At 38.0% G+C, this 26,913-nt stretch overlaps 1 protein-coding gene across 1 annotated transcript in view; it reads right to left on the reverse strand.

The window, feature by feature from the left end:
• Positions 1 to 6,653: 6,653 nt before the first annotated feature.
• The window catches only part of LOC118770991 (corticotropin-releasing factor receptor 2), a 71,370-nt gene continuing 51,110 nt past the window's right edge, over positions 6,654 to 26,913 (reverse strand). Inside the window, exons 7-12 of the mRNA XM_036518814.1 lie at positions 25,454 to 25,514; positions 20,420 to 20,492; positions 15,582 to 15,667; positions 12,172 to 12,307; positions 9,900 to 9,941; positions 6,654 to 7,517 (exon numbers count right to left, since the gene is read on the reverse strand). Coding sequence (XP_036374707.1) covers positions 7,377 to 7,517; positions 9,900 to 9,941; positions 12,172 to 12,307; positions 15,582 to 15,667; positions 20,420 to 20,492; positions 25,454 to 25,514 — 539 coding nt within the window. The 3' untranslated portion in view covers positions 6,654 to 7,376. The remainder of the gene's footprint in view (positions 7,518 to 9,899; positions 9,942 to 12,171; positions 12,308 to 15,581; positions 15,668 to 20,419; positions 20,493 to 25,453; positions 25,515 to 26,913) is intronic.

The raw sequence follows: 26,913 nt of genomic DNA on the forward strand, positions 1-26,913 counted from the left end.
ATTCCATAGACTGACCTCAGCATGGATGACACTTTGGGTTAAGTGTAAAATACAAAGCCCACATAATTGCATCACAATACATTTGCTTAGCAGACAGTCTTGTCCAAAATGGCATACATATCTTATAATTATTACGTTATCCATCCTATCAATATTCACTGAGGCAATTCTGATTAAGTACTTTACCAAGGGTACAACAGTCATGCCCCTTCAGGGAATTAACCCAAAGTGCAAAGTTGCTGGGTTAAGTATAAAACACAAAGCCCAAGGACTTACATCAAAATACAACTGCTTAACAGACAGTCTTGTCCAAAATGGCATACATATCTTATAATTATTATGTTGTCCACCCTATCAATATAATTGTAATTATATTGATAGGGTGTTGTAATTCTGAATAATTACAACAGTGGTGCCCCTTCAAGGAATCAACCCAGCAACATTTAGGTTATAATCCCTTTTCTTTACCAACAGGCAGCACCGCTGACCGATAATATAAATACAACAGTCCGCCGAGTTCAGCTTAAGGACAAATTGTCATTCAGCTCATGATTCCAGTGAGAACAGAAAGGCCACACAGAGAGGCCTAAGACCACACAGAAAGCAGGGGTAAAGGGAGCGCTTTTGAAGCGTCGGCACCTGAGGCTTTGAGAGAGATGGCGAAGGAATGTGATGCGGGTGGAAAACCATTACAGCAGGCATCTTAGCAAACCACGCACTATGCAGGGAGTCCTTGAAAAATATAGCGGACCACAATACGCATTGTGGGTAGATCCAGCATGTCATCTGACACTAATATTTCCTCAGACATATAGTGCCTCCTAAACCACAGTTGCAAATGTTCTGAGACCAATGATTTGTTTCAGTTCCACTTTGGATAGCATTACACCTAACTAACCATGGTAGTGTGGTTTTGTGTTATGTACTGTAGCTGTAGGCTCAGGAATGTATCCTTGATAATTTTACCAAATTTTAATAACTTTAGCATTCTACTGTACATTCAGTAAGTTTGTTTTGCCAGCTCCAGCATGATCAGAGACCCAATTAAACACAACAGCCCACTTACAGTAGGAATGAAAATACATATCGGTGTACTTACAGTCCTTTTCACTTGCTGGAGTCTAGTTGACTTCAGGCTTTTCCATTTTTTTAGCTCTGCTGTTCAGCCTGCTACTTGTACTTGTTCTGGTTCTGAAGGGAGTTTTAACATTTTTTACCCATCGACTATAAAATAAGCTTTTAGTCACAGTTAAGGAATAATCCGGAAGGGTTTATCCTAGAAAGAGACAATAACACAGGAAATATTTCATTCACACCATTAACTGGTTATTTACACCTATGTGCTAATGTGTTTTATACAAAATGAAAGGATTATGACACTTTCATATCTTGATTATCTACCTTCAGATATGAATTTCACAGTTTGCATGTCCTCTGTTCTGGAGGAAGTGGTATGTTGAATGTAATATTTACTTGGAAGATGATCAGTCATTTCAACCCAATAAAAAAACACGCACACACACATGCACACACACAAGAGATATGAGAGAATGAATATGATTTACACATATATTGCAGTACTCATAGAAATCCAACTCTAAAGCTTACCATATCAAGTGAAGTACATGATTGAATATATCATTAAAAGTGGGATCAGCATTTATTGTAGGTCAAATTTATTGTGGAAATGCTATATTTATACTAGCGCTGTTTGATAAAGACCAAGTTTCTGCCTGAAGAAACTGTTGCTTAATGTTATAATTATTTTGACAAGGGTTATTTTTCCCCCCAGCGCTGAACATTATTGAAAATACAATGATGGCTAATTATGTATGTTTGACTGAAAATACTCTGATTGATCTACCTCTGTGACAGAGTATGTTAGGATGACATACAGAATAATAAGATGATGTAATGCAATAATAGCTTATTTAATCTGAGTTCATGTTTACATCTGTCAAACCAATGTCATGTCAGTGAGCTGTTGTGGAAGACTGAGAGAAGGGCATGTCCTGATTAAGAAGATGGAGAGTTCTTCTGATTGATCAGCCTTGCCATGCACGCAGTCAACATTCACGTAGTCTCAAAACTACCGTAAGTGTGAGTGTGAGTCTGCTGAGTTTTTGCACACACAAAAATTCTGCATGCACAAAAATTTACGAAACTGACTGCACTTTTATTGAGAAGAAAACTTGAATTTCGCTGTAGGTCAAAGTTAATGAAAAATGTAAAAGGAATTCAAGGGAGATTGCTAATTGTTGGGATGATGGTCTGACAGGATTCATCATTTCATTTATTTGTTGTATTACATTCATTACATTCTCATTGGACCAATCAGAGTTTGAGGGGACTGGTTAGATGGTCAACAATTTTGAATAAGGCTTGGTTTTCCTCTTAAAAGTTTACAGTTGCAGCTCTGTTCAAGGTCAATGTTGTGTATAAGCCAGAGTAGCTATTAATGAATACAAACTGCACATCTGTTGAAAATAAAGAGGAGGCTATTGAGAAAAAAATCACATAGCATTGCTACAAGCTCATAGGGAAAATAATTTTAAAAAAACCATGATTTTAATTGGCAAAGCTCCTGCTACAGCCAAAGGGGAGCAAGAGAGAAAAATACAAACCGTCTTCTGTACTTCAATCAGTTGACACCTTCTTTAATTGTCACTATCCTTCATTGGCTCACTTCAGGGGTCACCAACTGCCCGAGAACTGTAACAAACAGAAAATGCTGTGGGGGTCTTTATGCTGATGGAATTTTCTGCTCCACTTCCTCCCGACTCAGCAGGAATTGTATGAAATGAATCTACATGCATATTACATAACCTGCTCTGGCTATTCCTCCATGATTTTCCAAAAGCCATCTCCAGGGACATTTATGATTTCTGCATCTGAAAAGGACTGTTATCCTTCCACACTGAGTGTGGAACAAAGCACTTTAGGATCATTGCTCCCCTCACCGTTCAAAACAGAGCACTTCAATCATCTGAGTGACAGGGGCTGGAGATTATGAAGTCTGGGAAGGCAGGAGGTCTTGTCAATAACCATGACCTTCAACAGACAACAAAATGTCTTCTTTTCCTATACTGTGGATAGATTTTGTAGTTGGACCACATCATCCACATAATTTAACGTATGTGGTAATGAACCACAAAAGAGGTAATCATTATGAACTAATTGATAGTAAACAGAATACTAGCAAATTTATAGTTTAAAGGTCTGGTACATGTCTAAATGAATTTAGAAATGAAATTTAGACCTTAATAAAATTTAATTACTGTTGTCCACAGTACATTTTATGTTTAGAACAAAATCAAAAGCCAAGAGCATTACATTTCAGTTTATTAAAATAAGTTCAAATCTGACATCAAAGAACAGAGTCATTATTTACAATTGTATAAATTCATCATTTCTCACATGATCATACAGTATTTATAAAGGTTTCATTTCATAATTATTCAGTTTTCTATAAGGCATCACTGGTGTTTCTGGCAGAAAGCCTATTTTATCAGAAAGTACAGAAACACTGAAATATATATTTACATCACCACATTATCAAGTTAAGCACGGCAAGACTTTACTACAGAATTTTCAGCTTTTGTAGTTGAGAGCAACTGTGCAAAAAGATGTGATTAACAACAACCCAGGACACTGCTAAATATGCACAAAAAAAAATCAAACAAAAACGATGAGAGGAATCAGCCCACTGATTTTTCGATGATTCTAATTTTGAAATAAATAAATAAATAAGCATTCCTTTTCATAAATATTTCAATATTTCCGAACACCGCATTTTCCTGTTAAAAGAAATGGACCTATTTTAATTTGTGAAGATAAATGGATATAAGTAATGTAGGATGAATCCAAATGATTGTGGTAGCTACATCTTCAGGTGTGCTTAGTTGTGGAGATGGGAACTGACCAGAATATAGTAAATGTAAATGGATCATAATGTGAAGAAACTGTTATGATTTGTTCCATTTCAATTTCACAATAATGCCGCCTCTGGAATGTTACTTTGAAACTAGTTGCACTGAACTGCTGAAAGTCACTGAGGTCGCACCTCTTAGATGCACAATACATATGTATTAAAGAATACTTTTATCACAGTTGATCTTGAATAGGAAAGATATAGTATAAAGGAAAACACAAAGAGATTTTAAATAAAAACAACAGTTGTTACAGCTATTTTACAAACCCTTTCACAAAGGTTTTTTAAATTTGTTTTTTGTTTTTTTTTTGGTCAGTATGCAACATTTTTTATTTACTTCATTGTGAAATAATTTCAAAAAAGCTATATTTGCTATGAAAGAACAACATCTGGATGCCATCTTTGTTTTGGTAGCAAACTGTGATAGTGAAAAAATTCTGGAGAGGTGGATGCAGTTTCTGAAATATAGACATTAATCAAAAGTGTATCTTTTAGAAGTACCTTGAAATTCATTATGTTTGACAGATTGCTCTGTATATAAACATTCTGACTTCTTAATGGTAAGTGAAAAGGCATTGCAAAATTTACATTTCACTGAAGTTAATGTATTTCTTTAATTTTCTGTACAAAGTTTAAACAGGCAATGAAAAGTACAGTTTGGGTAGACCAAGGAAACTGCCTTAACACTACTTCCAATGTGGTTACCGCATCATTCCAACCCAGAACCCATGAGATTATGCATTTTCCTCTGATATATAAAAAGCAGGTTTCCAGATCCAGGCCATAATGCACTGCCATTAGGATTTAGTACAGTTCCACACTCTTAAACACAAGAGTTGAGATATTCACTTCAGATAGTTTAAAATATTTCAGACATTTAGAATATTATTGTTACCTAAATTAATGTGTTCAGCCTAACATTGTACATTGCAACTACAATTTTAAGCAAGAACTACCTATTTAGCAACTCATTGTACAATACATTCCAAACAGAGCCCTATTTAAAATATTTTTAAAGGGCAATTAGATTCATATGTTTTTATACTTCTAGTGTTAAGGAATCTACAAATGAGGCATCTTCAAGCCTCATCAAAATCTGTTCTTGGATATTATATATTCGTCTTAAAAATATATACAGTGACCTGCACTCTGAATAGACAGTCTGGGCAGTCACACATCCTTGCAGTGGTAAATACTGTCCCAATGTTACAAACAGCTCTAGAATCTAAAGCCTATGATGAAGTAAATGGTAGTGGCAATTAAGAGCTAAGGATGGAACTTGTCCCTACAACTTTGCTTAAGCAGGTTTGGCTCCAAATCTGAATTGCAAATTAAAGTATGATTTCCTTCTTTAACAATAAAACATTTCTCCTCTATTCCAAGAAAAAAGGACTGAGAAATGTTGGGCAAGTAATGAATATTAAACACCTTACTTAGTTAAAAAGAAGTTTCCCTTCACTTCCATTAAAATACCTCTTTTGGCCTCCTGTCTTATCAGTAATTAACACAGCGCGTAATGACGGTGGACGAATGCGACAAAGCGCTGCAACAAAGCCTGAAGGGAAATGATTAACAAAGTCCATCAGTTTCCAGGGGGCTTTAGGGTGTGGGGGGGGTCATTTGCTATGCTATGGTTTGTTGAGTGACATGAACTGAACAAGAACTCAGTGATGCCAAACTCTTTTCCTCGAGTTCACTCGAGGAAAGCTTAGCTGTCCAGGATCCACAGCTTACAACTAGCATCGATTAAACTGGACCAAGAAAAAAAAGAAAGAAAGAAAAGATTTGCGGAGCACTAATACAGGGCATTAATCTACTTTGCCTTCAAATGCTTGACCAAATCCACTCATCTGACTTGGTGCTGTGATCTAATGGTAACATCAGGCCACCCCTCACTTTAATTTATCTCGAAACTGCTATTTTTCTTGGCGGTACAAAATCAGCACAGGGTACCTATCAAAACACTAAGACCAAAACAAACAATACAATATTGATTCATAGGGGTATTTTTTTTCATCTTCCCTCATAAATACTTGGACAAAATGAAACCAAAGGATGCAGACAATATAGGCTGGCCTTCATAAATTACTTACCCTTAGACAATCGATTAAATGTTTTGCCGTACATGGCTACCAGTTGCATCTAATATTGATCACATTATAATGCATCCCCTGTAAAAGTAAATCTGAGCTGTGTCCCTGGAGCTACCTGATGGGGCCGTGCCTGACAGGTCAGGCTTTAATTCGCTCGTCTTGTTCCCTGTCTAATCCAATAGCAATCGGGAAACAGACTGGGGATGGGGCCGGGAAAGGAGAATGGGAATGTCAAAAGGTGGTAAGACTAGAGTAAAATTCTGGACTATAAAATCCAATATATACAATTTTGTATGTGGGGATGTTTTTTTTTTTGTTTTGTTTTCATAAAATGTCAAATGAGTAGAGAGAATTATACATGCCCACGGACTTTCCTAGACACCTTTTTAAACAGCTAAAATTCTTTTAAATTGTATTATCTAGTTTTCAGGTTTTATCCGTTCCCTACTGCAAAAAGGGAACCATTCTAATTTAGCAGAGTGATTAAAAACTGATTGATCTATGATCTTCCAGTTAAATACAGATTTATGTTTTATGCTTTGAGTGCAAAATTTGCATAATTTGATTTCCATGTACTTTTCCAACAAGCATGTTATTTTGGAAATGGAGTGACAGGTCTTGCTCCAAAACATGGGAAAGTTATTCAATTTGACTCTTGTGAGCTTCCACTCGTCATTAATCTCAATCTTTCCAAAATGTACACTCCTTTGGCAGTTTACACTCCATGTAGTCTGTTAAAAGGACATCAGTCATCAATCTCCAGTTCTGTGCTATGCACAGAGATGTATTTAGACTTCTGAACCTTTCATAGAGAAGGTCTGGACCAACAGATGTTCTATTTACTGACCAGATATACAGCTCCATGCACCTTACTTCTGTCTGCACTTGTTGAGCCTAAATGTTTTCTGATTGGCCGGTTCATTATGCATATCCATGAAGAGGCACAATAATGAACGCAACCTCCAAAACTAGGACAGAACCAGCTAATACCAGCGAGAACCCTCTTGACATGGAAGCATTGAGACCCAAAGGAACAGAATGTCTGGTCTGTGAATTGAATATCTGTGCTGGAATCCTGCTTTTGCGACATTGAAACGCCCACCGCTGAAAGGATTCTGACATGGAATGGGTCGGGCAGAGTGTGGCAGAACTGCTGTTGTTTCCATCTGAACTGCTGCCTCTCACCTCAGTTTAGCTTAGTCCGTTTGTGCGAAAAAGTTTGCCTGGCTCATCTGCACAAAATTGTTATGTGTTCGAAGCGAATAGCCGGCCATCCCACGCCGTGTCATCGTAAAATGGGGATGGGGTGACGGCGCCGTCTCACGCAGCGCTCCGCGGGAGCGCTCTGCAGGTCACACCGCCGTGGTCTGCTTTATGCTGTGGAAGCTGATCCGCGTGGGGGAGGTGGGGATGGACATAGCCCGGGCCACTCGAACCCGCAGCGCGTGGTTGTCCTGCCAGCGATGCCACCTCTTCCTGGCCGCTGAGCGGACCTGCAGCACAACAGCAAAGCAAACGTGTTCTGTGGTGTCAGAGTCAGTCTTCTATTCTATTTGGCGTGGGTCCTCTATCACGGGCAAGATGTGATGGGGCATATGCATAATCTCCTGCATTATTCAGTCCTTTTTTCATCGCTTTAAAAACCAGCACTGCCTAAGAATAAGTCTCCTGTCTACCACAGACTGGAAAAATATTTCCTTCAATCATACTGAGTATGTAAATGACACTGTCAGCATTAAATGGCATTACCCGCAATTTGCGCATTAGGTGTAATTTTAACAGTAATATTGTGGCAGTGTTCTTTTTACACCATTTTAATTGCACGTGACTCAGGAATGTGAAAGTAGGAAGGGAGTTATTGCCTGCATCCAGAAAAAAACCTCCTGTTTAACACCCTTATGCATGGCTGAACAATCGCATTAGTGTTTCCATGTAGCATCATGTTAGTTTTATACCCCAAGGCTTTCATCTTGATAGACAACTCTGGTAGTTAAAAAGTTGGTAATTATGCTGAATTTGAAAATTCTCACCATCTAACATATTGACCTTTATAAAGACAGGAATCATTACAGGTTCAAAATATCAACTCACAGTTTAGAGCTTTGATACAACTTACTTTAACTATGTAATTTGCTCTTTGTTCTTTGTTCCTGTGTAAGCAGCAATATACTCAGATAATTGCAGTGTTACCCCACCTTAGCCACATTATTCCCCCTTTATCCTGAACTACAATGTGCTACCAAATGTCAAATATTGTATTTTTACAACAAGACCACTTTGTCCATCTGCTGTATAGAAAGGTAGTTTAATTTTTCATCAGTGCAGGGTAGACCCCATAATCATTTATTACACAACCTTCTGCCATTATGATACACATAAAGAATGAAAATTGTTCTGTCATAATGAGACCTCCAGGTCTCAGTAAGAACACTGCTAATGGTCCCTCCAGTGATGGATGGAGTTGACCCTACCATAAATGTTGTATCAACATAGTTGGAACGCCATTCATTTGTGTGGCATATGACTCAAATTTGATTAATTACCCCCTAGCAAAAAGCTGGTGTTCAAGCCATTACAGGAGAGTGCAAAGCAAATTATGCTACACACACATACAAATCTCATAGAGATTTGTATGTGTAGAGATATAGAGATGAAAAATAATACTAGAATTCAAAGGATGCAGTGTTCTCTTCCACATTCCTTTGTTAAAACCATCCCTTCAGAATGGCTGAAGGGTTAGCAATCTGACTTAAATTTGTTAAATGTAAAATTGTTTTCAATCCATTTATAAGATTTGATTAAAATCATTACAGGAGTCTACACATTCCACATTAAATTCCACAGCTAAATTTGAGGAGGGGGTTTATTTCAGTATTCGTTTAGAAACAAATGCAATTAAGATTCACAGATTTAAAAAAGAATTTACAAGAATTCAAATATGATACTGAAGCCTCACATGCAAGTGTGGGTGTCTTATCTTCATTATCTTAAAGTATGCTCAGTGTATAAAAACAACTTACTTGAATAGAGTTATTTATTTTAATGAAGTTAAAGATTAAGAGATAATCCTATTACAGAGGTATCTATTTTATACTGAGTTTATCTAATTTGGCCAGATGTGTGGCATGCATTATGAAAGCAATGATGTTGACTGCAGTTTGTCTAGTTCTGTAACATAGAATGAATGATGTAGAACAGCTCTTTTTGTTATTGCAATACACAGTCTGGAGGCTTTGCATTTTGACACAGATGTCCCTATGAGGGAAAGTGTAAGCCTCCCCAAAAACATTAGATGTATTCTATGACACTATTAGTAGTTTAAATATATTTAATTGTACTGCTCAGAGTTTCTGGAAGAAAAGCGATAGGGCTCTTGAGGCCTTTGGTATAATTTGCAATGATAGGTCTCAGTTGCAAGTGAATTAATTTTCTTCAGTCATTGAACACATTGGAGATTGCAGATAACTACTGCAATTACATCAAGCTTTGACTTGTCATGTTCTCTCCTTTCTAACCTCCTCTACTAAAACACCCTTTCACTACAATTGCAGAGTTTTGCTTAAAATGTGGAATCCCACAGAGATGGCTGATTTGCAGTAGAACAGATTGCCAAATAAATGACTAAATAAATAAATAAATACCACCGATCAGTCCAAAAAAAAAAAAAACCCCTGTGTTATAGTTTATGTGTTTACTGGATGTGGCTACAGACAGTATGCCACTGTTTGATATTTCCCTTGCACCTCAGCCGTAATGGTTAGCAAGGTCACATGAACTTCTAATGGCTGCATCTTCGGAGAGCTTGGCTCGGCCCTCGTGTGCTTATTCACCGCACAGGGTGCCCGTGCATGAAATGATGCTCATTGTTGACTCACCTCCCCATTAAGGAAGCAGTAAAATACTGACACAAAGAAGCCCTGAAAAAGCACCAGAAAGGACAGTTAGGACATTACAAAAGCAACAGGAGATCAATTTGTCTTATCTTCAGTTTGATAACACTACGACAGCCAGTCCGTTTTTCAAACGAAGACCACACCGAGGGTCAATTTGTTTGCATTTGCTTTCATTTCTTAATCTCGTTGATAACGAGGCTTAACCCTACGAACCGTGCCTCTTTTGATGTTTTCATGACGTTTGGACCCCTCTCAGTTTGTAGATTATGCAGGATGTGCAAAGGCCATACAGAAATAATGTCTGTATGTTTTAAACATATTAAGACCCTGTGAGGTGGACCTTGCTTTGCATGTTATTAATCGGAAATGAGCTCATATGGCTGTAATGTGCGTTCTGGGGGTTAAGGTTTAGCCAGCCTAGTGGCACAAAGCAAGTATGTTGTTTGTTATTGTAACATACAAAAAAAAATCAGAGCCAAAGCACAGGTAGGGCATTAATGCCGATTTTCACATTGAAAAGAATTTGAATCCAACATACAGATCACCTCAATTGCTGTCACCAAATTACTTTCTGCTGTACAAAGACTTAGATCATAAGCAGGTATTCCCTATTATTCAATTTGTTAAACATCAAATGAAATTAATTTAAAAAAGCAAAACAAATAACTTGTTGCCCTCCATTAACTAAGAACATATTTTATATGAACTATTTTGGACATGACCATATGTTATGCATGAATGGCAGAATAAACTACATGAAAGGCTGAAAACCAGTTCAGCTGCCGCTATTCTTAGATTAGACCAGACTGAATCAAAACAAAGTCTGGGGGCAGACGAGGTGGCTTAGTGGTAAGAAGCAGGGTTTGTAAGCCAAATATTACTGTTTCTATTCCCAGGTGTTACCACTGCTGTTGTAGCCTTGGGCAAGGTACTTAACACTAATTGCCTCAATAAATGTCTAGCTGTGTAAATGGATAAAATGAAAAAAAACTGTAGGCTTTGTAAATTGCTGTGGATATGCTTGTCGGCTAAGTAAATTGTAATGTGAAAAACACATCAGTTTGTGTGGGGTAAGGCACTTTTGCAATGGGTCCAGTTTGTCATTTAGCTTGTTGAAACTCTTAAGTGTAACACTAATATGGCTGTTCATGTACCGTCATTCCGCTGTGAAATTTTAGTTATAATTGTATAACATTTGCTAATTGGAACACAGATTGATATGGTTAATGAGCAGACATGCCAGGTTTTTTCCAGTTTAGACAGCTTACATGTTTGGTTTGAGGGGCGTCTTTTGCAATACAATAAAATGTGTATTCCTTTAAACAACATTCATTATAAATAATAGAAGTGGATGGTACCCTTTGTGACCGGCATTACTAATTCATGACATCACCCCCATGAAAGAATTCACCCCATTAGCTGCATGTATACCCACCAGTTTGAATAAATACATGGCCCATTCTTTCACATGCTGGATATATGTGAAAGCACAAAATGAGTCCATATGGTGCTCTATTTACAGCACAGCCATGAGTGAGGAAGGACATAACAACAATGTACATATGAACATGTACATTTCCTCCTGGGGCCAACCCCCACACAGAGCACTTTCACCCAGACAGCCTATATTTACTTCCTCTGTGAGCTTTACTCATAAAACTAAACCAGCTATGTAAACTTAGAGCACCCTAAGAACAGGTGTTCTTATTTTACACAAAATGAGAACACCTGTCCTTTGTATCGCGCTAAAGATTGTTGCATTCCCTGCTTAATGAAATGGCAACATTCCATCCAAAAAAAACTGTCCAGGGTGTTTTGTGAATTTGTTCTAGCTGAATACTGGCAGGGAAAGCAACAGACCCACTGTAAAAATTGTGATATAACACATCATAATGGCATGTTTGCTCCAGCATAGATGTTAAACACTTTTTTGTAATTGGCTGTTGAATGATAACTACAAAGCCATTTAAATCCCTCAGTTTGTGCCCTATGCTTCTACTTGGGAAGTGAACACTGGATTGGTGGAGTGCTAAAGAGTAATGAGGAAAAATACACTAAGCCTGTCTAAGAAGTCCTGGCAAGAGCCACATTCCCGTATTTGAAACTAATTTAAATCTGGATTGTTGACAAAGATGAATTAGCAGAAGAATTGCTTGTGGGATTTGTAAATGAGCTCCTCAGAAAAATCAGCCCATTGCCATGTTGAACCTTTACATGCATGCATGTATGCACAAAACATGCTGCTCTCTCTTACCTGAAAAGACTGGAGAAAAGAATTGAAGTAAATAAATACTATTTGGGAGATGTCATCTTCTCCTGGATTCACAAAGAACAGCATGTAGGTGATGCCCAACAGGGGCAGCAAAACTAAGGTGGCTTTAACTGCTTTTCTGTGAAGGCAAGAACAAATACAATTGGACGCAATTCTCATAAAATATTTCTGAGCACAAACTGTAGCTCAATTACAGATGGCAATCTCCTGACACAGATCTCATTCTTAACATTAAAAAAAAAAAAAAACTTTTTTTGGCTCTCAAGTCTTGCAAGAGATCCACGGCCTCAGTCATGTTCATCTTAGATAAGGAATTATCAAAAGCCTCACAGCCAGCTCTGTCAGGCGGATACAGAAACAGCACTGTTATTAATTATTCAAAGTGCCGGGGTGTTTCAGTTCAAAGAACAGATCAGTGAGAACAATATGCAACAATTACAACTGCTGGAGTCAAAATGGGAAGGAAGTGTGTCATGAATAAATGAGTCAGATTATTATTTTTTATCCTTGCTGTCTTCCTTTGAAGGTAATCACCCTGCAGTCAGTATGGAGGTGTCCACAAAGCCCCTATTTCATAGCAATATACTGTAATATCCTATATACTGAAAAATTCATGCTACTATCCGATTGAACCTGTAATTGTATAGTCTAATGTTACAGAGCCTCTTTAAATGCTCCCCATATTTTTAGACTTGATTAAAACATGAAATAAACTCTACCTGTGTGGACTCTCCCATAGCATATTTTCCCTTACATAAAAACTATGTAAAAAGAACCATCTATCAACCATTAAAGCTCAACACAACTGTAATGCACTATGCCTTTAACTTTTAGTAAACAGTTTCCACAATATTTTAATTTCTTACAAAGTATTAAGAAATTGCTGAAAATATTAAAAAATATATATTTCAACAATATATATATATATATATATATATATATATATATATATATATAACAGCTGTGAAACAGCAACATATAACAGCAGTATATCAGTTATATTGACTCTGAGCAATAACGTCTAAAACAAAACATTCTATTTCTGAACATAATTTAATTATTAATTGTTTTGATGTGGCAGGAATCAGCACTGTACCAATAAAAGCACACTGATCAAGAATGAAAAACTTTCTCTAAGTAATTATTTTTCAAGACACACAATGTGTGCCTTTAGCCATCACAAAACATCACACCTTTGAAATCCATTTCAAATTTAATACTGTTTTATATGCTCCCTGACTGAAAAACATTCATCAGTAAAACATTATTTTAGACTGGAGGGCCCATTTTTCAATGCAAATGCATTTTCAGTTGTACTCTATTACACAGAACATCCATAACAGCTCCTAATTTTGGATCCTGATAAGTGTTATAGTGACAGGGCTGTACATTAATTCTGCAGTCTAATACAACCCCATATTATTCCTTTATGTTGCTGATGACTGTCATTTGCCACAAAGGGAAAAACTGAATATCGGACCCTATAAATATGTTAGCTGTCTTTCTTTATGGCTAAGTGGTGTGGGCTAAGATTTTGTGTGGATTTGAATAAGATTGTATTCAGGCGGACGATGGCCAAACAATACAATAGCTTTTTGGCATTAAACAAAAAATGTTGTGTAAGACATGAGCAAGAGGTACACTTGCTTCCATCGGCATGACAGTGCATTGTGGTTATCCTGAGTCTGCGCTTCAAATGACAGAGTAAAAAGAACACAATATATGGACATGTACTGTAACATAATGTCCACTATTTCTGTGACATTTGAACAGCACCTTAATACTGAGGGTCTGACTGAAAACAGATGTAAGGGTCTGACTGAAACAGACACAAAAAAACAAACACGCTATCTTCAATGTTACACAAGGCTGATGGCAAAACACATTGTGGTTATACTAAGGCCCTGTTTACACTTGGTTTTAAAAAGCGTCTTGGGCGATCGGATCATAAGTGGACATCCGAGACACATCGCCGTTTATACCTGTGTCTAACATGCGTCTCCAAGGGGTCCAGCTGACCACTTGTGTTCAGATTTTGTTGCTGCCTACGTCCCCCCGCCCACATCAGTCTCTGTTGCCAGGTAAGTGCCAGATTTGTTTATCACAGGCTAGCTAAGAAAACAAAAATGTTTCAAGAACGAATATACATGTATTACTATTCCAGCTGTTGAGATCGGCAGGACAAAGTCATTTGCAACTTGCAAAAGAGCCCAGGACAAGACGAAAAAGGAAGAATGTTAGAAAAGCATTTTTTCGAGCGTTGGCTCGTTGTCACCAAAACAACCACCACGCCCTGCATTGATGACGTATTTTCCTGTTACGTCCTTGTCGGGGACGCATCAGGACGGATTAGCGTTTACACTACAAAAGATATGTGGTCAAATGTGTCCCAGACCACCTCAGCCAGTGGTTTGAGTGATCGGATCACAATGCGTCTTGGTGGTTGTTTACACTTGTATTTAGCACTGTCCACTTGTGATCCGATTGCCCAAGACACATTTTAAAACCAAGTGAAAACGGGGCCTACATCAGGGCTGAAGAGGTTTCAGATGATGTGGATATCTACTGTAACACAATGTCTAATATATTTCTGAAGTATCTCAACAGTGCCTTAATCCTGTGTGTCTGGCTGTGTTTGCACAAACCCAGTACCATTGAGAAAGGCCTGGAGTATCCAGGAAAAGAGGGGGGGAAATCAATGGGATGCAGACTAAAATGACCTCATGAGGTAAGAACGAACCACACAGGTCAATAAATCATTGTGCTGTTTTGACAACCGCTGCCACAGAGACTTTGTGCCTGACGACGAACCACAATGAAGCAGAATCCAGCGTGGCATATCAGCGTCATGAGCATGAGATAGAGACTGTACTTTAGGCTCAATTGCTCTGACTCTAGCTGCAGCTGAAGAGATGACAGCAACATTGGAGTCCAACCCTTTTGGGCTTGGTTTCTGCGAAACCAACCCTTCTGTCACTGATGCCTTTGAGTGTCTCATCCAAGAATCTCCTTTGCCTGAGTCCAGTATTTCTTCTCATTGTCCCTCCCGGGTTGAATATCATCGCCCCGCCCATGCCGATGCTCTGAGACCAGCTCCAATAAGACTCAATAGGAGCTTAATCACCGTTGTAATGCTTCAGAGCATTTTACATCAATTTAGTTCTCCATCTCCCACATTGCCCTTAGGTATTTTCTGTTTAAACAGTAGCCGTATTAAAATGGAAAAATGCATAGGATCAGATGGGATCTTTCTTTTTTGAACTTGAGTGTAACGCAAACAGCATATACAGATATTGATCGAAAAAACATGGCATATAAATACAGGGTCTTGTTAAAAATCCATACACCAGTAGCTTAATCTCTGTATGTGTTTATGTGTGTGACGTGCTTACCTGTACTGTATTGTTTCAGAGGTCGTAGAGGCTCTCAGCTTGGTCATAAGAATCCTCACAATGTTGAACAGGAAAACAAAATTTATCTGGCACAAAAAAAGAAGAGAAAGGGCAACCTTTTGAAAACAATGCCATGCACGACTGACGTGGGTATAGCTGTGCCGTTCAGAAGACCGGTAAATTGTTTCTGCACAGCTACAAAAGGGCTTGCAAATGAGTCATTTCTTATTCAAGAAGAGCGTATGCCTAAGTCTCTGAAACCTCAGAGGAAAGACTGTGTTCACCTTCATCAAGTGTTTAAGGAAAGGATCAAGGTCTTGGTGGGCACAGTCATGTTGCTTAATTTGTTCCTTTGTAGCTCGCTGCTAATCACACACAACAGCTGGGAATTTTTTTTTTTTGGTTGTTCTTTTATACCGCGATGGTCTGCCTAGAAAGCTAATTTTAGTTTCCGTGCTCGTAGCAGCCCCCATATGCTGCAGGACACCTCAAAGCTGATGGCGTAGGAGTGAAGACAGCAAAGGAACCGGAATGAAATTCATTGCTGGTTACTATGGCTTAGATTTTCTCTGGAACAGGAAGCAAATACGGTGGCGTACTATAGACTGACTTTGCTTTACAAAAAAAAAATCCAATAACTAGCCTGGAAATGATCTCATTACATTGAGTCGTGTGACAAGAGAAGAATCTGCAAGAAATGTTGGAGGCGTAGCTCTGAGCCAAGTGCAAAGATAATTCTACTTCCATCTAGTCAATGTTTTTATTTCAACACATTTGGAATTGTTTATGTAGTTATATATGTTGTGGTTGAAGGTGAATTACCAGCCTTTTATTCAAATGACACATGCTGTATTACAAAAAATGAAAGGAAGAAAGAAAGCCTGTGATTATGAAGAGGCTAAACTATCTATGACTTGAAAGGTATGCTTGTGTTTCTTGTACCATCTGTGCTTTGAAGTAAGAATCTGTTTGAAACTGTGCCTTTTGATGAGTTCCAAAAATATTAACCTCAAAGCCAAAAGTTTGAAATTTGAAAAGAAGAAAAAGTTCACAATAATTTTCCAGAGCATAAATACATTTCCTCTGTTCTGTTAATACTCTTTGACCAAACAGGCCACATTCATTTGCCCAGCAACATTTGAGTGAAATAAGCATTGCTCGATTATTTATGAAGTTGGAACTTTTTTGTATATCTTAGTCTTTCTTGTAAAATTATGTTTATGTTAATAGCTGAAGCCAGAGAACTTAAGCACTTAAAGTTTTAAAAACAAAGCAAAATATGCCATGGTTATTTGAATTTTGGTTGTTTGTATTCTGTTTCAAAATTATATAATCATATTGTTTTAATATTAAATAAAATGGAACGTCCATTGGGATGTAAATAACATTAAGTATCTATCATAAATTTACTGTTGTGAAAAACAACACATAAAGAAAATGTGTACATACGTTATATGTCAGGAAGGGAAAATACACAGTAATTCATATTAGATTACTTGTAAGATGTTAATATCTCCCACAAATTCAAAACATATGTTATTTTCAAAAATGTTACATTAGATAACTCAATATTATACTCAAGCGGTAGGAGCACCTTGGCTGTTCCACTAAAAAATATAACCCCTGAGGAAGCATTTGGTTCAACATACCAGGCAAACCAGACAGATTCCACTGGTTTCATTTTCAAATTATTGCTGCCTTTTTCCAGAGAGATGAAAAATAATGTTGAACTCCAATCAAAACATATCTGTTATGTAGTTAATAGTAACAATGTCAGGCATTTATCATTTCAGAGACAATCCATTGAATTCATTAATAATTCTCTAAATAAGCTAAGAGGTATTGATCAGACTTATTGAATATGCAGATGTCAGATCATGGTGAAACAATGCATGAAGGATGAAGGGCATGAATACAGTTTACCCCTTCTTCCTCGCACTGTAACCCATACTGAGATGCAATGTGCCAGAAATCCAGGCCACATTCTCCCATGATTCCCTGAGATGCTTTTATGATCTCTTTGCAACTTTTAGTTCCAAAGTCTTCAGGGCATAATGCAGGCAAATGTATTTGCCTTCAGTGCTATGAAACAGCATGAAAAGAACCCCAACAATGTAGCTGACAGACATTCTATTTCATGGTAAACGCACGAGAATGAGCTGATTTTAGGATCTGCCGGTGGAACTAAGCCAATCATCTACGCCCACAAAATGTGTCAGCGCATTTGATGTAGCAGGTTGCTTATGCCTCCTGGAGTCTTTGCTGAGGATGACTGGGTGACAATGAGTGCTCATTTTGTTTTTCTGCTTTTTTCCCATATTGATTTCTGACATATAATCAAATGCATGCTTTCATGAGGAGCTTGGCATCCTAGCTTTATATGCCCCAGCTGATAATGGAATATCATTCATTATCTCATTATTATCTCACTACACAATCTGAGAAGCAGTTATTGCAGAATTATAAAGGCTTGAGTTTTGACTCAGAAGATTGAAAAATCCTTTAATCTTTTAAAATGCCATTCAAATTTCATTTTTTAATCAAAATAACAGCCTTTTTATAACCACATTATGACACCTAACTCTTTCAAAGTGATGGAAAGTCAAAGCATCTTGATGTTTTATTAAAAATAGAAACAATCACACACACCTGCAGGGAAGGACTCTTTGTACTCTTTTTACTAAAGTAAAATACAATATGCAAAATGAACACATACTGAGAGGCATTCCAAGCGCTACAAACGAGTCTGACACTAAAAAATCCTAACAATCAAAACTAATTCTCCATATCATATTGCTTATTTAGAATCATACTGTATGGTAAGATAGTTTGCGGACATGCACATGCGAAGTTTGGTTGGATCACCAGGGTTTTTATGTGTTTTCACGCTTGACCATAGGTGCAAAAAGCTGTGGAAACTTGTATTAGTTGTTGCAGTGAACGACTGCAGTTTGTGACTCAAGGTAACATGTAGGGCAGTGGCGGCTGGTGAGCTGGAAACAGGCGAGGCTGAAACATTACCTTTAAATCTATCATTACTTTCAACCTGTTCCCCTTTATCCTCCTTGATTAACAATAAAACAAATAATTCACAGAATAATTGACACCAATGCGTAAACAGAGTAAATGCTTATGCTTGCGAAACAGCGCAGATTGTCTGTAGTTTGTGCGCTATTGCGAAAGCTACAGCATGAGGTTGTTTAATTAACAAGGATGGCAATTTCAACAATTAAGTGGCAAGTAATCCTAAAGCTTTCTATTAAATATTTCACATTATAGCTTTCTTGTGTTACAAAATTCAAATTACAAAATAGAGCTAAATTTAGTTATATCGATTTAAATTACTGAGAATAAACTTTTAGGTTAGGTTGAGTGCAATGAACAGTAACGTTTAGAACACAGACCTCACAAAAGCTGTGATGTGTCATGAGCATTTAATGTAATTTAAATCAATAAATGCCATCCTTGTTAATTAAACAAGCTCACGTTGTAGCTTTCGCAAGCACACAAACTACAGACAATCTGCGCTGTTTTGCGAGCGTAATCATTTACTCTATTTACGCGATTGGTGTCAATTATTCTGTGAATTATTTGTTTTATTGTTAATCAGGGAGGATAAAGGGGAACAGATTGAAAGTAATGATAGATTTAAAGGTAATGTTTCAGCCTCCCCTGTTTCCAGCTCACCAGCCACCACTGGTATAGGGCAAAGGCCATTGGACTGCTGTGAGCAAGCATGGCAGGGTTGCAAAACACTTTGGTTCACACTGGTCAGCAACGTCACCAGCAGGTGGGAAACAATAAGAAGTCAGTGGCGGGAAAGAGCAACACTGCAAACCAATATGTTCACAGGTTTGTTTTTTTTTTAAATTTTCTCCCCCATTTGGAATGGCCAATTCCCCGAATTTTTGGAATGCCCAATTTGTCATCGATGTTCGGTCCCATTGCACAACCCCCACTGTCAATCTGGGAGAGCGTGAAGAAACACGTGCCCTCCTCTGAGACATGTGATGTCAGCCGCTGCTTCTTTTCGCAAAGCTAAGCTAGCGCAGAGATCAGTCAGAGGAAGACATTTCATATACAGCTTTGGCACGTGGACCACAGGCGCCTGATCGAACAGCAGGGCTCGCTGTTACTAATGGGACTGAAGCCCCTGCCGATGTACCCATCCCAATCCCCAGCAGAACGAAGCCAATGTGTTCCGCCTGTGAGCTCCCGGTCACTGTCGGCTAATGAGATGGTCGGAATCGAACCCGGGCCATAGCATTCAGTCTACACTCGGAATGAGTGCTTTTACCGTCTGAGCCACTCGGCAGCCCCTTTACACAGGTTTTTAGTAAAGGCTTTCTAATGGGCGCATGAAGGCCTTTGCAGGAAAAGACACTGATAGTCACCCAACAGAAGCCCAATAGAGTAACTCTGGATTGGCATTTGCTATGTTAGGGTCCACAGCATGCATGCCGGCTATGATGTGTGGAGTATATCTCGCTGACTGGAAGATGATTTCTCAGAGAGAAATAAACTCTTGTAATGTTGATGTGCTGATGGGTGCAAGCGCTGCTTGCAGCAAATGGAGGGTGCATGATGCATTGAACTCATTCATTTGATTCAATAATGGGTTGTGAACATTAATGTGCAATAAGTGCCCTGGCATCATGCGCAATGCATCTTTTTTGGCCAGAGGAATAAGTCAATCTGTATCAATCTGTATCAAATCAGTCTTCGTGGTTAGTATAAATTGGAGCCAAAATAACCTGTTGTGTTTAAATGCCTCTCAGTATCTGCATTTACTTCTGTGTGCATATTTGCTACCACTGTTTGGTCATATATCTACTTACCAAAAGCACAAGAATTACTGGTCCTTGATAAATGTAGTCTATATACTTTCCAGGTTCTTTTCCAAACCAGCATCTGTAAACACATTAGAAGTGCCAACATGCATGTATTAACATTGCTGCCATGATCAAACAAGTAACCAAGTGACCAAACCGGATAAGGACAATATGAAACAGTACAGGATTCTTTCTATCAGGTCTTGCATACAACCTGCATGAGAAGAGCGTGCTGTGTCTGGCTGCAGTCATATGAGCAGGAAGAAGTAAATGGAAGATGTAAAGGAAGAAGTAAATACCCTTTTAGCTTCTGACAGGTCCAGATGAACAAAGTGTACAGGTCAAATGTCTCATACAAAGAATCCAATACTGATCATACCTACTACAGTTCCCTCTCTCCTTTTCCATCACACCTCTTTTTGACATTCAGCTTCACAGCTGAATGTGTCGCTCAAGGTCGCTCATGGATACATCTTTGTATTTTTCAAACAAGAAGTCATTAAGACAAATACATTCATGTGTGTACATACACTACAGCATGTCTTTGTAGAAAATGTTTACTTACACCAGCTCTAAATGGGCCATTTTACATGCACTTTTGCAATGAATCCCTAGTATGTCTGTTTGTTGCATTATATAATATATAATAAATATAATTATTGTCTACATGTCAAAAAGTATTTTCTTCATCCCCTTTTTTCAAATGACAATAATGACAGAGGTACACTTTCTGTTTGAAGGTGTCTATTAACCATGCATTAAACAGGTCAGATGAGGAGAGAATACCCTCCTATCCTTGGTTATGGGCTGAATCTGAGACTTCATACATATGCATGTTATCAGAAAAATCACTGCATTTCAATGAAGACCCAAAGCAATGTATTGCAAAATGTAATAGTATTTATCACAGAGGGTAATTTCTACATGGGAGTCTTTCTCTTGGGCTTTTCAAAACATGTTGGCTACGAGTGAGAGCTCTATGCCTAGATGAAAAACACTTCAGGGAATAAGCTAACTGTTCAGCTGTTGTTTTTTGCTTGCATTCACAAACAGAAGCGCAACCACATTCTTTGATCGATGCTGTCAGAATACCCAAAACATTCATGCCAGGAGAGCAAGCTCTGTGATATTAACAGCAATTTGTCACCTAATGTCATTGGCTCAGAGATGACAGGTTTCTTCTTCTCTATGACTCCTCTCTTTGTCCGTTCGCAGTTACACGTACATTCACTGGCCACTTGCTGACTGTCTTGGATACCTTGCTTTCCCTATTAATATTTCTATGTCTGTTGGTTGCATTTTTTTTTTGTGTTTGCTTGTTCACTTACTATATTTGTTGCAAATTCAAAAGCACAGATCACAACTCCCTTTAGTGTGGTGAGGGGAATTTTTAGGTCTGGTGGGGTTTACATAATCACTCTCCATAAATTCTCTGCAAATGTGAAATTATTAGCATGTGCAAGCACAGACACCGACACCCAGTCACTTCTACTCACGTTAATGTTTCAATCTTCAGTTGGATGAACCAAAGAGAAATGAAAACATGAAATTAATGGCAAATTACTACGTCTCCCTTCAAAAACGAATATCTGCTTGAAACATTTCTTCTAGAGAGATTCTAATGGGTATCTTTATGGGAATTTATAGGCTTTTAAGCTTAATAACTGATTGAAGAGTCATAGCCACAAAATAATCATTATGACTGCAAATTATAAAAAAATCAAATCCATCCAATTGTGGCAGAATAGGATTAATATCTTTCTGAAATCAGACATGTAAATCTTAAGATCAGTTCTAAGTGGCACTAAATTAAAACAAGCTCGACATATATGTACAACGTACGCATAGCATTCTGGCAGTCCATATCAGGTACATTCCTCTATTCATTGGGATTGGTGTATGTGGCAGCTTTCATGACTCGTTTACTTGGGTTCAAAATATCTCTGCATCCACAGCCTTCTCTGCCTCTCCAAACAGAATCAAATCAAGAACTCACAGCGTGCCGCAAAATCTCAGCCTTGTTCCCGCCATGTTAGCCTGACACAATGCACAAGGAGTTCAGGACTAATCAACCCAGCTCACCATGTGCCACGTTCTCCAAACCCTTCAGGCTTTGTGTTATGTTGGTAACGGACCCTCTGCCCTCAATGGGCTGCAATTACTGCCCAAACTCAAGCTTCCCTTCAAGTTTCCTCAGCGCAATTTTGTGATCTCACCCACAGACTGCCCCTTCCAGCTCCTGTGAACCAAAAGAGTGCAGCCGCAGGAGGGGAGAGGATTTACTATTTAATCTAGTTACTTCCAGCCTTGTTGGAGATGAGAGTGTTGCTGCTGCCTGGCAAGTGAGCTTCTTCCATTCATCACACTCACAAATTATTTTTTTTCCAATACCACAGTGAATACTAAAGTCTTAATATTAGGCCATGTGCAATAGTTTTTCTGAGAATATTTCTGAACCCTGAGTTTGAACTTGACTGTTGAGATGACTGTAATACCTGTTTGCATTCGAACTGTTTTTGTCACTTACCCATTCCATCACAGTTTGCACCATAATTATTGGTGAACCCAACACATTACCATCAGACCTATGAATGAATTATATGCTGTACAGCAGCTCTATTGTATTCTTTAAACTAAGAGAATGTGGCGATAAATAGGCAATTGTCCACAAACTGCTACACACAAAGGTTTCTTTTTCTGTGTGATGTTGCTGTGTAGCAAGCAGCCTCAGACATGGCAAAATATTTTAGTCAATGAAGGCCATTACTTTGCTACCAACAGTCACCTCTAATATTCAACATCAAACAATATAAATGCATAAAAAGTACATTTCATCAAACTTTAGCACTTGAAGGTTTTAGAGGTCAACTCTGTTGTTATACAGTAATGCCATAGTAGGGAGAAGCTGCAAGGGTATTGAGATCAAGCAGGTACAGGCTAGTTATGGATATTGTCTGAACACAGAAACTAAGCAATAACTGCCCAAAATTTGACAAAACTGCATTATTTGGGGGTGGAGAAGCACCAGTGCAAATGGACAGTGGGAAAGAGCCACTGTAACTTGAGCTAGCAGTGTCTGCATCATTAACTGCATGTCATCAAGTGACATTAACTTGCAAAAGCTACCTCCACCTACGTTTCAACCTCTTTGTCAGTAAAATCTAAATATAAGCATATATTAACGCAAAGGACTATCATCTCAAAGATGTTTATTTTGGTTTATTTGGAGTTTACCCCTTTCCAAATCTCCCCCTTCTGTTTCCACTTCATCCAACAACTTGGCCAAGGCGTAAATTGTGTGCATGGGCTCAGTTAGATTTATGTACTGTATTATTGATATTCATTCCCATACTAGCAGTTAGCCACAGATGAATTCTCATTTCATAATACTCATAATTTCATAATTGGTGAGGACTTCAGTGAAGCAGCCACATTAAATTACTGCACCTGGTGTTCTACATTAACTACACATTGCACAGCTGTTATAAACAACACTGAATATGTTTTCAATGTACTAGCTAAGCAAAGATATTGAAACATACATTGATTTACAGTATGGCTAATATGTCTTGATACATAAATCTATCGTGCATGTTATCAGAATTGCAATAGTCAATTAAGTAAAGTCTACTCTTGGGAACACAAAACTATAATTAATGTCTGCTAAAGAACAATATTGCAATGCTAAAGAGCTCATAAAAAGCATAACAAGGAAGGAAATTTGAGAAGCATCCAGCAGACCTGCTGAAATCCATAGTGCCACTCAGGTGATGCAATACCACAAATTCAAGAGAATGCTAAGTGCTTTTGAAGTACAGAGTACATACCCATCTCTGTTAACCTCATCATCAAGCAGGTACTTGGAGTATATTGTTAACATAATCTGTGAACTAACAGGTACAGTACAAATGTCATACATCTCTTCCGAGTGATCAACTTTGCGTTGAAAAAGCACATTGTTCAAGTTGTTTGAGAGACTATTCTGACAGAAAAGTGGTATGTGCAGTACCATGCAAATCTCCTGGCTAATGATGCAGAACATCAAAGCAGATTTACACCCTTTAGTGAAAAGGTATCGAAACCGGAACATTCCAGAAATCCGAGATGACTTTAATGTAAATCTCTATGGCCCCGCCAGACCTTGGCACTGGCAGTGATCATGGCAGACATTTTTGTTTTGTGTTTAAGTAGGAGCATTGCCAGTGTGCGAAGAGGCTTGTTTACAGTCCCTGCTCTCGAAATGTCAAACCGTACAGCAGAGATTAACGCAGTTCACATTAATTTTGGGGTATATAATGGGCTGGGGGAGGATGGGCTGTTAAAATTACACTAAATTGGCAGTGAATGTACTGCAGACACACATAACTTTTTCTGCAAGTACTTATTATGTGTACTTATAACTCTTATGTAAGTATGTATACAGTAAAGGGATCTGGTTTGGTGTTTTGGATAAGAGGGAGAGAATGAGGGAGAGAATGTACTGATGTCCAGTTACTTAAACCGTAATAATATGTTCAGAGTGTTACTTTGGAACAACACAAACTGGACAGATTACAGTGTCATTATGAAAGTTTTGTTGTATGTTTAATATAAGGCCATGTGCAGCAAGGTCAAATCTGGCCAAATCTGCTTCATCAGTTAATAATTGTTTCGGAGATACTTTTAAATGCTGTTTTCTAAACAAAAGAAGAATAAAAATGTACTGTGGTACTGGGGGTCAGACAGAAGTCCTATCTGATTCTACTTGATCCAGTTGATCCACACCTACTCAACTGGATCAGCTAGATCCAAATGGAGACTGAGGCCAGCTGTTTGCCAAAGTAAATTTTATTTTATCACAAAGCCCTCTGAAATCAATGAGAAGTTCATACTTCAGGTATTTGTTGAATTTTTGTCAGGTGTGGAACCACACCCTCTTCCACAGGGGGCAGAGTCCCTCCGTAGGGGTTCACAGTAATGGCAACACACTCCAGTTACAGCACAATGCCTCTTAACAAATCTTGATTTTAAATTGACATAAATATGGTAGCATGTACTTACTGTTCATTTTCATTATAAAGCTTTCCTATAGCCCAGGCCACGATAATTGGACAAGGAATGCCTGTAAGACATAAAAAACAAATGTATGTGCACTTCAGTCAACAACAAATAAACATGAACAGACAAATTTTGTCTGCTTATATTTTCCTGTTGCTATTCTACAAGAAGAGGTAACAAGCCAGGATCAGTGTTAGTTAATTACACCATTAGATACACCATAAGACAAAAGATAAACTAAAGAATGCCAAAAAATAGTAATAGTAAAATGTCTAAAGACCTTCAGCATCTATGGAAAAGATAGAAATTAAAAATGCCAGTGTAGGTTTGAGGTAAGAGAGGTCTCAATGATTACAGTGGACAAAATCCACTGGCATGTCTGTAAATGACTTTAAGGGTCAACAGGGGGACACTGTAGGCCATACTTAACACTGTCCATTAGAGTTTATGAAGAGGGATTAAGGATTATTCTCATATCCTACTTAATCTGCCTCACATAATGTCACAAAAAGAAATAATAAACCCATTCATTAATTCTGAACTAGTAAACTTCATTTTTTGATAAGGAATTAGATTTAGAGTTAGCCTTCTATAAAATCCTCAGACAACCTTTCTAATACTGTCCCATTGCTTAGGTCCTATTTTAACCGATTATTTCACTTAAAGCATTTCCCACAACCAAATGTTCAAAACTGAAAATTAGAGTAAGGATCTTAAAGTATTATGTTTAAGACAAGATCGATGATCCACTCACTTGTATAACAGCATATACATACAATGAGGGTATGCACATCTGCTGTGTAACAGGACAGGTGTTGTAAACCAGAGGACAAAGTAAAAGGTTTGTGATAACATGTTATTCTACTACTTGCAAAAGCAAAAAAGAGCAGTTTCGATAGAAAGTCATTGACAATTGAGGAAACACTTTTCTATTGTATTCTGCCCTTTCTCCACTTAACCAGCACATAGAAAAATCCACAGTTTGTACAGCATGAAAGAGGTAAGAAAACACTAAAACTAGATGGATAATAATTTGAGCATTGTGCAGAAAAGCACGAGAGTCACCTGCCCTACGTGTCTGCTGCATTAACAGAAGGGTTTTTATTGAATAGGTGGAGATAAAACTATATTTTATGCAATGAATGCACAATGCTACTACAATTCATTTTTGGCAAATACAATGCCATAATTCCATGTGTGACTTGAGTGAAATGTTTTTTTTTTTTTGAGTGAAAGTAGAATCGAAATCTTTTTTCACTGAGGAAGTAACCTCTACACAAATACAGCTTGTACGTATTTTTCTATTTTCTCCCACGTAAGCAAATAAGTTACATAACGCAGCGGAAATTGTTGAGATCAGCTCCCTTTTACAGCGGCCCTTTACTAGATAAACGGCTGTGCTCCAGCGTGACTTCGGTGTGCTCCTGCCATGAGTCAGACCCTGACATAACTGTCGGTCTCTT

The sequence above is a fragment of the Megalops cyprinoides genome, chromosome 24 (assembly GCF_013368585.1).
Source record: "Megalops cyprinoides isolate fMegCyp1 chromosome 24, fMegCyp1.pri, whole genome shotgun sequence".
NCBI classification, from domain to species: domain Eukaryota; kingdom Metazoa; phylum Chordata; class Actinopteri; order Elopiformes; family Megalopidae; genus Megalops; species Megalops cyprinoides.